Source organism: Chiloscyllium punctatum, chromosome 1, assembly GCF_047496795.1.
Source record: "Chiloscyllium punctatum isolate Juve2018m chromosome 1, sChiPun1.3, whole genome shotgun sequence".
Lineage (NCBI taxonomy): Eukaryota > Metazoa > Chordata > Chondrichthyes > Orectolobiformes > Hemiscylliidae > Chiloscyllium > Chiloscyllium punctatum.
This window is the reverse complement of record NC_092739.1, coordinates 137,861,639-137,876,340: the sequence shown is the minus strand read 5'-3', so window position 1 is coordinate 137,876,340 and position 14,702 is coordinate 137,861,639. Positions and strand designations below refer to the sequence as shown.

At 43.6% G+C, this 14,702-nt stretch overlaps 2 protein-coding genes across 9 annotated transcripts in view; one reads left to right on the top strand and one right to left on the bottom strand.

Moving 5' to 3' along the window:
* The window catches only part of letm1 (leucine zipper-EF-hand containing transmembrane protein 1), an 87,797-nt gene extending 75,992 nt beyond the window's left edge, over positions 1-11,805 (bottom strand). For both annotated transcript variants that reach the window (XM_072575327.1, XM_072575336.1), the window contains exon 1: positions 11,661-11,805. In XM_072575327.1, the coding sequence (XP_072431428.1) occupies positions 11,661-11,739 (79 nt within the window). In that variant the 5' untranslated portion in view covers positions 11,740-11,805. The remainder of the gene's footprint in view (positions 1-11,660) is intronic.
* A 197-nt stretch (positions 11,806-12,002) lies between these two features.
* The window catches only part of LOC140480423 (histone-lysine N-methyltransferase NSD2-like), a 154,789-nt gene continuing 152,089 nt past the window's right edge, over positions 12,003-14,702 (top strand). For 4 of the 7 annotated variants that reach the window (XM_072575317.1, XM_072575301.1, XM_072575309.1 and 1 more), the window contains exon 1: positions 12,834-13,010. The gene's annotated coding sequence lies outside the window, so the exon portion shown is untranslated. Of the gene's footprint in view, positions 12,347-12,745; positions 13,011-13,341; positions 13,387-14,702 lie in introns of those variants that run through there. The other 3 variants (XM_072575286.1, XM_072575275.1, XM_072575295.1) reach the window with 3 other exon arrangements.

Genomic DNA, 14,702 nt, shown 5'->3' with positions numbered 1-14,702 from the left:
GCTGAAAGAAATTTTCAAATCCTCCGACCACTGTCTCATTTTCAGACGCAGAATGAAAGGCGGCACAAATCAGGTTTCTGTACTTAACAGTAAATCACTATTTAAACACATTAGATTTTAGATTCAGGAAGACAATTAGTCAGAATCACACAACACAATCAGATCCTTCGGTCCATGCTGACCAGGTATCCTAAACTGAATCTGTCATATTTGATTAGATGAGATTCCCTACAGTGTGGAAACAGGCCCTTCGGCCCAACCAGTCCACACCGACCCTCCAAAGAATTGCCCACCCAGACTCATTATCCTCTGACTAATGCACCGAGCACTATGGGCAATTTTGCATGGCCAATTCACCTGACCTGCATGTCTTTGGACTGTGGGAGGAAACCGGAACACCCGGAGGAAACCCACGCAGACACAGGAGACATAAGATAATGAAGCAGATCAGAGCAGGACTTATACACTTAATGGTAAGGTCCTCGGGAGTGTTACTGAACAAAGACCTTGGAGTGCAGGTTCATAGTTCCTTGAAAGTAGAGTCACCATTAGATGGATATGCTTTCCTTTATTGGTCAGAGTATTGGGTATAGGAGTTGGGAGGTCATGTTGCGGCTGTAAAGGACATTGGGTTACACCAATGTAGGAATACTGCGTGCAATTCTGGTCTCTCTTTCCTATCGGAAGGATGTTGTGAAACTCGTAAGGGTTCAGAAAAGATTTACAAGGATGTTGTCAGGGTTGGATGATTTGAGCTATAGGGAGAGGTCGAATAGGCTGGGGCTGTTTTCTCTGCAGTGTTGGAGGCTGAGGGGTGACCTTATAGAAGTTTATAAAATCATGACAGGCATGGATAGGATAAAGTTTTTTTCTCTGGGGTGGGAGAGTCCGGAACTAGAGGGTATAAGTTTAAGGTGAGAGGGGAAAGCTATAAAGGGACCCAAGGGGCATCGTTTTCACAGAGGGTGGTGCGTGCATGGAATGAGCTGCCAGAGAAAGTGGTGGAGGCTGTTACAACTGCAAATTTAAAAGACATCTGGATGGTTTTATGAATAGGAAGCATTTAGAGGGATATGGGCGAAGTGCTGGTAAATGGGACTAGATCTGGTTGGGATACTGGGTTGGCATAGACTAGTTGGACAATATAGACAAGAGGTGCAGGGGTAGGCCATTCGGCCCTACGAGCCAGCACCACCATTCATTATGATCATGGCTGACCATCCACAATCAGTATCCTGTTCCTGCCTTATCTCCATAACCCTTGATTCCACTATCTTTAAGTAATCGCCAAAGTATCCAAAGACTTAGCCTCCACTGCCTTCTGGGGCAGAGCATTCCATATATCCACTACTTTTTGGGTGAAGACGTTTCTCCTCAGCTCTGTTCTAAATGGCCTAACCACTTACTTTTAAACTGTGTTCTCTGGTTCTGGACTCGCCCATCAGCGGAAACATGCTTCCTGCCTCCAGAGTGTCCAAACCTTTAATAATCTTATACGTCTCAATCAGATCCCCTCTCAGCCTTCTAAACTCAAGCGTATACAAGCCCAGTCGCTCCAATCTTTCAACAGATGGTAGCCCTGCCATTCCAGGAATTGACCTCATGAACCTGCACTCCCTCCTCAAATTTGGAGGCCAAAACTGCACACAGTACTCCAGTTGCGGTCTCACCAGGGTCCTGTACAGCTGCAGGTGGACCTCTTTGCTCCTCTACTCAATTCCTCTTGTTAAGACAGCCAGCATGCCATTAGCTTTCTTCACTGCCTGCTGTATCTGCATGCTTGCTTTCATTGACTGATGTACACGAACACCTCGATCGTGCTGTACTTCCTCTTTATCTCTATTACTCTAAGTCATTGAGAATAAGGGGAAGGGTAGGCAGAGAGCAGATTATGAATGCAAAGACACAGGTAGTTTGTTTTAATGCAAGTAGTGGACGAGGTATGGCAGATGAACTTAGGACTTCGATTAGTACCTGAGTGTATCATGTTATTGCTTGGTTGAGGGAAGGGCATGATTGGCAACTAAATATCCCAGGATATAGATGCTTCCGGTGGGATAGAGAGGGAGGTAAAATGGGAGGAGGAGTTGCATTACTGGCAGAGGGGATATCACAGCTCTGCTGAAGGAGGGCACGATGGAGGACTTGAGCAGTGAGGCAATATGGGCACAGCTCAAACAGGAAGGGTGCATTAACAATGTTGGGGCTGTACGACAGGCCTCCCAACAGCGAGCGAGTCGGAGCAACAGGGTAGTGGTGACAGGGGATTTTAAAAACTTTCCCCAACATCGACAGGGATTCACTTCGCTGTTAGTTGGAGCAGAATTTGTAAGGTGCACCCAGGAAGGTTTTACGGAGCAATATGTAAATAGGCCAACTTGGGAAGGGGCCATACTGGACTTCGTGTTGGGGAATGTGCCCGGCCAGTTGGCTGAAGTTTAATTCGGGGATTACTTGGGGAATAGCGATCACAATTCCGTAAATTTTAGAATACTCACTGACAAAGTGAAGAATAGTCCTGAACGAAGACTGTAAAATTGGGGCAAGGCCTACTAAAGCAAAATTCGGCAGGTGCTGGGCAACTTGGATTGGGAGCAGCTGTTTGAGGGTAAATCACATTTGATATGTAGGACACTTTTAAAAGAGAGAGGTTGATTAGAGTGCAGGACAAACATATCCTTGTAAAAATAAGGATAGAAATGGCAAGATTAGCGAACCATGGATGACAGGTGAAATTGAGAGACAATGCACACAAAGTCAAGACAACTGAAAACAGACAAAGCTTTGGAAGGAGATCAGGAAAGTCAGACCAATCTGAAATGAGGAGCTAAGAGGGTTAAAAGAGGTCATGAAATATCTTTAGCAAGCAGGGTTAAGGAAAATCCCAAAGCCTTTTATTCATACATAAGGAACAAGAGGGTGGCCCACTCCAGGACAAAGGAGCAAAGTTGTGTGGTGTCAGACAAAATGGTTGAGGCGGCTCACCAGGATATTGCCATTTATGGAGAGCGCTAGCTATGAAGAGAGGTTGAGTAGATTAGGATTATTTTCATTAGAAAGACGGAGGTTGAAGGGGGACCTGATTGAGGTCTACAATGTCATGAAGGGTACAGACAGGGTAGATAGCAAAAAGCTTTTTCCCCCAGAATGGGGGACTCAATTACCAGGGGTCACGAGTTCAAAGGTGAGAGGGGAAACGTTTAAGGGAGATATGCATGGACACTTCTTTTTGCAGAGGGTGATGGGTGCCTGTGGAGGTGATAGAAGCATGATAGTGTCATTTAAGATGGATCTGGACAGATACATGAATGGGCAGGGAAAGAGGGTGACGGATCCTTAGAAAATAGGCGACAGGTTTAAATATAGGGTCTGGATCAGTGCAGGCTTGAAGGGCCAGCTCCTGTGCTGTAATTTTCTTTGATTTTTTAACTAACCAGTCTACCATGCATGAGAACTTGTTAAAGGCCTTGCGAAAGTCCACCAGTCTTGGTCACTTAGAACATAGAACATTACAGCACAGTACAGGCCCTTCGACCCTCGATGTTGTGCCAACCTGTGCAAGTAAATTCAGAGTAAAAGGTGAGATTCCATAAACTTCCCCTTGCATACAAAAAAAATGCAAGGGAAAAATATGAAAAAAAACACTGGGAAAATCGTTCAGTAATTCAATGTTCCTAAGATCTGTTGGGTTGGCTGTTTCTGATTCAAAAGGTTTTTATTCAAACTTTATCTTTCCAAATGTTTCCACTCATTTTAAAAATATGCAGAGGGTGGACATTTCACTTCTGAAAGGTCTCGGACTTAATTTAAAGCCACAATTTGTAGCATCTGAAGATAAGCTGGTTTTCTTCAGGTTTGAAGCACATCACTGGAGAGAATGGTGCATTTTCTGGCTGTGACAGATCTGGTTTCGCTTCTGGTCTGAACTAGCCCTGTCTTATTCAGAATCTGAAACAAAGATAGCTGGGTTTCTTAGCATGGTCTTTTGGTTGCTGTAGATCTGCTAGTTTCACTTCAGTCTGAACTAGCTTCTCTGTCTTATTCACAGCATAAACTGTACACCAACCTGAGAACCAATCACGTTGTTGACAGGCAGCAGACCTTGTATGAATAACAAGGTTCACAAGCCTCCTTCCACACTGCCGGGATTCTAAGATTAGCTGGGACACTACTGGGGTAGTATGGTTGGGATACACAGATGGATCAGTTTGAGCAAATTAGGTCAGGAATGTTAGACCATAAAAAAGGTATGGGAGCAGAGTTAGGCCATCAGCGCATTGAGTCTGCTCCACCATTCAATAATGATGGATAGGTTTCTCAGCCCCATTCTTCTGCCTTCTCCCTATATACCTTACAAATCAAGAACTTGTTTTAAATAAACTCAAAGACTTGGCCACAGAAGGCTATGAGCTCCACAGATTCACCACCCTCTGGCTGAGCATATTCCTCATCTTAGTTGAGAAGGGTTGCCCCTTCACTATGACGATGTGCCCTCGGGCCCCAGTCTCTCCTATGACTGGAACCATCTTCACCAGATCCACTCTATCCAGGCCTCTCATCACTCTGCAAGGGGTGGCATGATAACCCAGTGGTTAGCACTGTTGACTCTCAGCGCCAGGGACCCAGGTTCTATTCCTGCCTCAGGTGCCTGTCTGTGTTGAGTTTTGCATATTCTCGCAGTGTCTGTGTGGGTTTCCTCCAGGTGCTCCGCTTGCCTCCCACAATCTAAAGATGTGCAGATTAGGTGAATTGGCCTTGTTAAATTGCCCATAGTGTCAGGTGCATTGGACAGGGGTAAATGTAGGGTGCGGAGATGGGTCAGGGTGGGTTACTCTTTGGAGGGTCGGTGCGGACTTGTTGGGCTGAAGGGCCCGTTTTCCACACTGTAGGGAATCTAACCTCATTCTCAAGTTTCAATCAGATTCCCCTCTCATCTTCCTAAACTTCATTGAGTACAGACATAAATTTCTGAACTGTTCCTCACATGACAAGCCATTCATCCCTGGAAGAATTCTTGTGAAGCTTCTCTGGAAACCTTCTAAAGACAGCACTTCCTTGCTTAGATATGGGGCCCAAAAAGTTCAATATTCCAAATGCATCTGACCAGAGCCTTATACAGCCTCATTCACACATCTCTGCTCTGGTATTCTATTTTTCTTGAAATGAATGCTCACACTTCATTTGCTTTTCTCCATTTAGAAAATAGAATGATGAGGTGTAGACCATCTCAACACCTCACACTTACCCACATTTCACCTGCTATTTCTCTGCTTACTCGCCTGAATATCACCTGTCCCTCAACCTATTTTTGTTGCAGATGACAAAGTCCTCATTTTCTTCATCCTGATCATTAATTTGGACCTGAATAGTTCTGGTCACAACACTGATCCTTGCAGAACTTCATGAGTCATTGGCTACAATCTGTGAAAAAAAGACACCTTTATCTCCACACTCTGCATTCTGTCAACTGGGTAATTGTGTATCGATGCGGTACCTTGCTGCTAACAACATAGGCTCTTATCCTACTTAGCATTCTCATGTGCAGCACCTTGTCAAAGGCCTTCTGGAAATCGAGGCAGAAGTGGATACAGCAGATGCTGGAAATCAGAGTCTAGATAGAGTGGTGCTGGAAAAGCACAGCAGGTCAGGCAGCATCTGGAAGATCCAAACTACCGCAATGGCTTTCTTTTTGTTGAACTTGCTCATTATCTTCTCTCAAAATTCCAATAGACCTGTCAGCTATGACCTCCTCTTACCTAAGTCATGCTGATTTAGTCATATAGTTAGATGAACTTCCAAGCACTTCGCAACTTCATCCTCAGTAGAGAACTCAAATCTTACCAACAACTGAGGTCAGCTAACCAGTCTACAATTCCCACCTTCAACAGAGTGCTACATCAGCCATGTTCCAGTCCTTTGGGACCCTCCCTGACTCCAGTGATTCATGAAAGATCACCAATGCATTGAGAATCTCCACAGCTATCTGCTTCTGAGTTCTTGGCATGTAGTCCATCTGGTCTAGGTTATTTATCCATCTTCAGATCTTTTTTGCTTCACTACTCACATTCTCCTTCATGATGGCCACTGCAGTCATGTCTGTCCCTTGACTCTCATCAAGTTTTGGAATCCTGTTCATGTCTTCCACCATGACGATAGAAGCAAAGGCCTATGCAGTTCCTCTGTCATTTCTTTGTTCTGCCTTATGTTGTTAGAGAATCCAACACTGAATTATTACAGCTAACTACCGTGAACAAACATAACATTCTCAAACATTTCAGTGGATGGACTCACATTAAGTCAAGTTGCACCAGGGAAGCCTGTTTTCAGTTGAGTGTCAAGCTCAGGTGATCAAATGTAAGCTGAAGCATAAGATCATTAGATCATGGATGATACAGTGACACCATTGTCTTTTAAATTACATATTGGCTAAGTGGAGTATATCCTATGTAAAGCTTTGTAAAGTCAATTTATACATTGCAGCCACAATACAACAGTGATGGAGGCAGTCAATGTTAGGGATTATGCACTGGGTCCACATCAAACGTGATTTGTCCTGGATGGTATTGAATATCTCACATCACACTTGCAAATCACTTTAAACCTGTACACTCTCATTCTTCATCCTAGTGCAAGTAGGAGCAACTTTACCCTGTCTTCTAACTGCACATGCATAATTTTGAAAATTTCATCACAACTTCTCTTCTTCTCGCCACAGAGAACAATCCCAATCTCACCTCAGACCTGAAGTTTCTCATCCCTGGAACCATTCTTGTAAATCTCTTCTCATTCACTTGAATGCATTCATAACCTTCACATAAAATGGCACCCAGAAATGCACGCTATCGCGAACTGACATCTCAGATCAACCGCTTGCTCTGACAGGATACTGAATGTTTCATTAATCGCTGTTTCCTCAATGATCTAAGCACAAATACAGCCAGGTCCCTCCGTTCCTGCACCCAGTTTAAGAACTGTACTGCTTATTGTGTGCCATTTCCAATATGCTTCTGATAAAGTACTGCACATAAGGCGAGTTAATAAGAGCCCATGGCATTCAAGGTTGCATATTAGCACAGATTGACAAACTAAAACACAGTTAGGATAAAGGTTGCATTTTCAGGATGGCAACCTGTAACTGGTGGAGTGCCACAGGTATTGATGGTGGGCCACAATTATCTACAATTTGTACGGATAACCTCAAAAAGGAAATTGAATGGACTCGAGCAAAAGTTGTGAATGACACAAATATATGGGAAGACAGGTGAGGAGGATGACAGTCTACGTAGATCTATTGACAAGTTAAGTGAATGGGCAAGAATTTTGCAAATAGAATGTAATGAGGATAAATGAGGTTATGCACTTTGGCAGGAAGAATAGACAAGTTGAATATTATTTTAATAGGAATAAGCAGCAGAGAGCTGCAGGACAGATGAATTTCAGAAATCACTGTGCATAAATGAGCTCAGCAGCTAAAATGGGAGGCAAATGTAATGCTGGCCTTGATTTCCAGGGGAATAGTCTTAAAAAAAGGGAAGATTTTCCTAAAACTATACAAAACATCATTCATAACACACGAAATGCTGTGAATAGTTTTTGAAACCATTATTAAAGGAAAGATATACTGGTATTGGAGTCAGCTCAGAGAAGGTTCAGCAAGTCGATTCTATGTTATGAAGGGATAGGAGACCTTATTGAAACATGAATGTTTCTTAGAGCAATGAAAAAGGATGACACAGAGGGCCTTGCCCCACATGGGAGAGAGACTGGAGGAGGATAGGGTGTAATCTGATTAAGAGGATCATATATTAAGAAGGATCATACAATGAGAAGAAACTGCTTCTCTCAGAAGTCAGTGAATCTGTGGAATTATTAACTGCAGTGAAGTGTAAAGGCTGGGTTATGAACTATTTTAAAGCTGAGACAGACACTCAAGGAACCTGGGGTCAAGGGGGGGAAAAAAAAGTCAGGTAACGGGAGTTGACAATAATCATATCAGCCGTAATCTTATTAAAGGACAGGGCTGACTTGGGTCAAATGGCCTACTTCTGTTCACATGTCTTACGGTCCATATCCTTCCTTCCAAAATGCATCACCTCACTTACCTGCAGTCAACTTTATTTGTTACCAACTTAGTCTTTTTTTTTAAAAAGTCGGACTCTGCCCTCCTGTACAACTATCTGCTCTGTAATTGCTGAACTTATTCACAACACAAGTCATCATTGAGATCAGTGGCTCGTCATCTGAACTTTCTTGCCACAACTGCTGCCACACCTGCAGCGTTTTCTTCTGCAATTTCTGTTTTTGTTTCAGATCTCCAGCATTTGCAGTTCTTTGTTTTATGGTGTAAAGAAGTTGTGGTATAAAGAATTATGAATCTAAGTAAAATTGAAAGATAAACCTGGAACATTATGCTGCCCGTCCCGTCCACCCGAGCCACATTTCTGGATTTGTTGTGATACCCCAGTCCCATACCCTGAGTTCATCTGCCTTCCCTGTTAGGTCCCTTGCATTGAAGTAAATGCAGTTTCATTTATCAGTCCTACATGTTCTCTGCCTTGTCCCTGCCTCCATGACTGTTTGACTGGCTTTTTTTTTCCAACTGTACCAGTGTCAGATTCATCAGTTTCCTCACTATCTCGCTGGGTCCCACATCCCCACTTTAATAGTTTAAATCCTCCCGAGCAGCTCGAGCAAATCCGGCAAGGAGTATTTAAGACCCCTTCCAATTCAGATGCAATCCGCCTTTCTTGTACAGGTCACTTCCACCTAAAAGAGATTCCAATGATCCAAAAATGTGAATCCTTCTCCCATACACCAGCTCCTATTCCTACCTTAACTAACTCGCAACACCCGGAGTAATCCAGATATCACTACTCCAGAGGACCTCTTTTCTAAATTCCTGCCTAACTCTCTATATTCTCGCTTCAGAATCTCAACTCTTTCTTCTCCTAGGTCATTGGTTCCAAACTGTACAATGACCTACTGCGGGGCCCTCTCCCCTGAGAACATTCTGCACCTTCTCAGACATCCTTGGTCCTGGCACCAAGGAAGCAAACCATTCTGATTTTTTAAACTGCTGGCCACAGAAATGTCTGTCTGTGTCTCAGACGAGAGGGTCCCCAAGCAGAATTGATCTCTTGGAACCAGACGTAACCCTCATCGCATTGGAGCCAGTCTCAATATCAGAAACTTGGCTGTTCATGCCACATTCCCCTGAGAATCCATCATCCCTTACATTTTCCAAAACTGCATACTTGTTTGAGATGGGGATAGCCACAAAAGAGCCCTGCACTCCCTTTCCTAGAGTTAACCCATCTCTGACTGTAACTGCAACTTTTCTCCCTTCCTATAACTGCCATTCTTCACACTTCCTTGCTCTTGTAAATTCTTCATTGCCTCTAACTGTTGCTCCAACCTTTCCATTCAATCTGATAGGATTCGCAACCAACAGCATTTATTGCAGATATAATCCTCACTAACACATAAGCTCTCCCTAAAGTCCCATATCTGACAAGAAGAGCACATCATTCTATTCAGGGCCATTTTCGCTTCTTCCAATCTGCAGACCCAGAAAATAACCCAGTCTTATTCCTCTACAAGATATTGCTCTAGACTAACTTAAAGCTTATATTTTTAAGTTTAATTAAGAGAAATATCTTTAGGGTGGCACAGTGGTTAGCACCAGAGACCCAGGTTCAATTCCCACCTCAGGCAAACTCCACACATTCTCCCAGTGTCTGCGTGGGTTTTCTCTGGGTGCTCCAGTTTCCTCCCACAATCCAAAAATGTGCAGGTTAGGTGAAGTGAATTGGCCATGCTAAATTGCCGGAGTGTTAGGTGAAGGGGTAAATGTAGTGGAATGGGTCTGGGTGGGTTGCACTTCGGAGGGTCGATGTCGACTTGTTGGGCCGAAGGGCCTGTTTCCACACTAAGTAATCTAATCTATTTTAGTAAAACATAATCAAGAAAGAACCTACTCTATTCACTACTGCAGACTTACAGCAAGGCCCCACTTAAAACTATTCATTTAAATCGGTCTCTGTGCTGTCACAACTCCCAAACACGTTCCTTCAAGATCAGTTGTTAATTTCACTGTTTGTTAATTTTCCCAGATGCACTCAGATGTCCAGCAATATACAAATTCAACAGCTTAGGCAGTAACTGTGCAGGTTCACTAACCTATTTGAATAATCAGTCCATGTAATTACATTTGTTGTACACCCAAGATCAAACTATTTTGGGAGAGTACGGCTTTTGCCCACTCAAGCTCGTTCCAATATTTTGCAAGATCACAGTGGATTTGACTGTAGCCTCAACTCAACTCCACTCTCGATCAAGTAGCCAACTCAGTTACTATTCAACAGCGCAGCTTCCACAGACCCTCAATTTTTAAAATTGCATTGAGTTTGTCCAAACTACAGAAACAAGAAACTCAGTAAGCATAACCTTGTGCATGAATAGTCTTTTACAAAGACTATTCATGCAGCATATACCACTAAGATCAAATACTTGTGAATACAGAACATACATTCAAAGCTATTGCAAACTATGATTGTAATTTAACTACACTGGCTCAGTGGTTAGCATTGTTGCCTCTCAGATTCCCACCTCGGGAGACTGTATCGAGTTTGCACATTCTCCGTGTCTGCGTGGGTTTCTTCTGGTTGCTCTGGCTTTCTCCCGCAACCCAAAGATGTGCAGGTGAGGTGAAATGGTAATGCTAAATTGCCTGTAGTGTTCAGGGGTGTGTTAGTTTTGTGGGATATTCTTCAGAGGGTCGGTGTGCACTTGTTGGGTCGAAGGGCCCGTTTCCACACTAAAGGGATTCTATACTTTCAATTAAGATAACATGACAACGTTCAAATTTCACTCCCAAAACTCTTCTTCAAAAAAATAACAGCTACTAGGAATGCAGGGTGCATATACAGCTGATCCGCAGTTTGAAGCTTGAGCACCCAAACAACTCTGCACTTGAAATTTGTTACATCTAACATTTCACAGTTGCGGCGAAAGGGCATTATCCGAAATTGTTAACTTTCTTTGTGCACTGATGCTGGCTGACCCGAGTCTTTCCAGTATTTTCGGTTTTCGTTTATTTCAGGAGTTCCAACACCCGCAATATTCTACTTCCGCAACAGAATCGAAGCCATTTGAGGGAGACCTGCACTCCAAAATCTACCGCTGAAAAAGGTTAAACACCTTAGCTTCAGCAAATCGATCAGTGAGCAATGAAGTCTAATCGGTGATAAAAGCGCAAGTTACACAAAAGGAAAGCAACTTTCGCATTAGATCCACATTTCGACTGGTCAGGAATACAGTTTAAAGGGCAACTGACATCATAGCAACAGACCGCCCTCAAATCATACGAGTATGAGAAAAGAAAACCAGGTTCCTGGGCCCAGACCGACAGCATTTCACTTCAGCAGGTATTTGAAGTGTTAACGGTTGATATTTGATCACTGAAAGTCGGGCCTACTACGTTTAATAAACCGGCCAGCCTTTCATAAGTTCTGTTTTCCACGCAGAGACAAGAATAACGGATATCGGGATTGATCTGCCTCCATGACCGGCACCGTCGGGTGTTGGTGTCAGCTCGCGTTACCATCATTGCCAGAATTTACCTGAAGGCCTCTCACTCAGAGCTTATTTAAGACACGTACCTTTCCGCATCCCTCGACACACCGCACTGGGCGTCTTCCACATTGATGAGCGGCAACTCGTGAACAACATGAAGGTCATTTTCGTTTCGCTCCCGGGCACCGTCAACCAGGAAACAAAATGTCGGAGAGAAAGCTGTCGGCTTCTTCTCGGAAGGAGCAAACATTCGGTGTGTTTGAAGAAAGATAAAAGTTCAATCCACGCTTCAATGAGTCATCCCTCAGCACAGCACTAGCTCCTTCCAACCGGTCTCCCTTCCTGTGTGCGGAAAAACACCAGTCACAATTCCACATTCGTCCTCCTGCGGCGTGCAAACCAGGCGACCGACAGGGGCTGCACTGCGCCGTCACCAATCCCCTCCTCACTGCCCCCCCCCCCCCGCCAACACGGTACCCGCCGCCGGAGCGGCCACCAATCAGAAAAAAGTTACAGCCCAACGTCATTCCAGCAGCAACAGCAACCCCGCCCCCTCCGTTCAGCATCCCCCCCTTCCTTTTCTAAAGACCGCAGCCCGGCAGCTTATTGGTTGGCCTTTCGTAAATCGCGCGCGGCGCTCGAGCCGCCCGGCGGTGAACCTTCCAAAGACGGACGGGATGGTGGGGAGGGAAAAAAAAAGCGACGGTGTGGCCCAGTCACGTGGGCCCTCGCGGAAATCTACCTATCAAAACAAGTTCGGTTGGGATTGATGGTGAGCGGGAATTGCGCGAGCGCGCGGCGGGACGATGAAGAGGAGGAGGAGGAGGAGGGGGGAAGAGATGGGACAGTCGGCGACTGTTTTTCTCAACATCAATACACACGCACACATTGTCACTCTCGATCTGCCCGCGAGCGCGTGTAAAATGTATTTTTAAAAACTTCTCCATTAAAAGAAATGTTTCCGAGGCTCTGACGTCACATGTTTCCAACGTTCGAGTTTTGTTTGGATGGGGGGGGGGGAGTGTTAGTGGTCAAGGAAACCCTTATTCGGCTACGAAATAAAAATGGAAGCTCTTGCAGTATTTATTACTTTTAAAATAGAAAATGAGTCGGGAGTGAGGCAGGGGTCGAACGTTGCGATATCAAATGAGAGAAAATCCGGTCGTTTTTTTTTCCCTCCTCGCGCTGCCTCCCCTCTTGCCCCCGCCCCTCTCGGAGCCGGCTGTGACCAATGGGAAGCGAGAGTTTTCGCGCTGTGGTGTTGCTGCTGGTGGTGGTGGTAGTGAACGAAGAAGAAGAAGGAGGATGATGATAATGATGATGATGATAAGGGAGTCAAGTCAGTCAGTAAGTGAATGAGTGAAGACTGTCTGAGTGACCGTACTTATTCAGAGTACAGTTCCTTCCCCGGCTCGCAAAGATGCGCCGGTTCACAGGTTCGCTGCTTTTCTTCAGTTGTCTGCATTTACCTGTCCTCCAAATCTCATCGCTTTTCCCTTTTCCTTTTTTTTTCATTTAGTTTGAAAAAGGGCTGTCAAGTGTAAACCGCATAGCGGGCCCGGAGGGAGGGAAGGAGGAAAGAAAGAGGGAGGAGAGAAAAGAGAGAGGCTGAATTTTAAAAAAAAGGTGCCACTGACTTCGAGCCAGAACTAGGCCCTGCTTGTAGTCCAATCAGAAGCTGGCCACTCGCGAACGGGGAATTAATTTGTATTTTAATGTATTTTTCACCCCCTTCCCCACCCCCCACCCCCTTACATTTGCAACTTTCACACAGGTCATTTCGGGATGCATATCTTGTGTTTAAATGAACAGGTATCTAATATCTCCTTGCATTCACGGGGTGATATAATAATTTCAGATGTCTGCAAGCACGGTGAACGCATTTTTTTTTAAAGAAGCTGCTGTGAGGTTGGATCTGCATTGCTGCTGCCTGCTGGATGTATGGAGGGCAGCCATGTTTGTTAAATTTTTATGATTGGTCTTTTAATTTCGTGCAGATCTTGTTTTCCGCGATGCTTTAAAATTAATTTCAGTTTTGCAACAGGTGTTTTCGTTTTGTTTTAAAGCAGCCAGTGCTGGTTTGTTTTAGCTACAGTGGAGAATTTGTAAATCTGTGGCAGAATTTATTTGCAAAAAAAAAGTAGGATGTGCTCCATCCAGTGGGAGACCTGCAGGGAATGGACCACTGAAATGTTTTAAAAAATCCATTTTTGTCAGCGCAGTACTTGGGTTATGTTTGTTAGTTGTTGAGTGCAATTAACACATTTGTTTGTATTCTATGCAAATTGCTAATCCCTCATGGTAAAAATAATGGGAGATCAATTGCCCGAAAAGTATTTTCGATCCTTCAGTTAATACCGGAGATTCGGTTTATGAGTCGGAACAGTTTTAAGAGTATGAAGTATTTCCTGTTCTTTTCTGCTTTGACATTAGTGCAGCTGATTATTGTTTTATGATTTTAAAAAAATTCTGGTCATCCCCGAATTGAGGGGTGAGCCAAAGTTGCTAATTGGATTTTCTATAAGCTGATTTACTATGTCATTGTTTAGAATGATGCTCCAATTTTGAGTAAAAAATATGTTTCTGGCCCAAATTAATCACCGAAATAGTTGACAAATGAAATGACTGAAGAAGTCCTTTTGAATGGTGCGATAATTCAGCATGATGTCATCATGTTTTGACTGAATGAAAAACACATTGGGATGACTTAATTTTATCCCACTACACTTGAATATTAATGTAATAATTTTCTTATTGCTTTTATGTGAGTTTTATGATTTATTAAAGTGATCTAGTCATGTATTTTAGTTCAGTTTATGAACAGTGGAAGTTTCTGAAACAGTGCTTCTGCTAATCAGTCGTTGTCTAAATGAACATCTTCCCAGCTAGGATAATTTTATTTTCTAGATTCAAGTTTGAAATCAGGCCATTGAGCTCTATTTGGCTATCATCAAGTGTTGCATTGTGCAATAATGTAATATTTGAATCATACATGAAACAGATGGAACTGTAATGTGGTAATAGTTGCTTGAGCAAAAGTAGTACCCTAAGTTACAGAATTTAGTATGGGGCAGTAACATTATGTTTTGAATGTGACTTTGAAAATGTGCTGGAGTCCTAGAACTAAC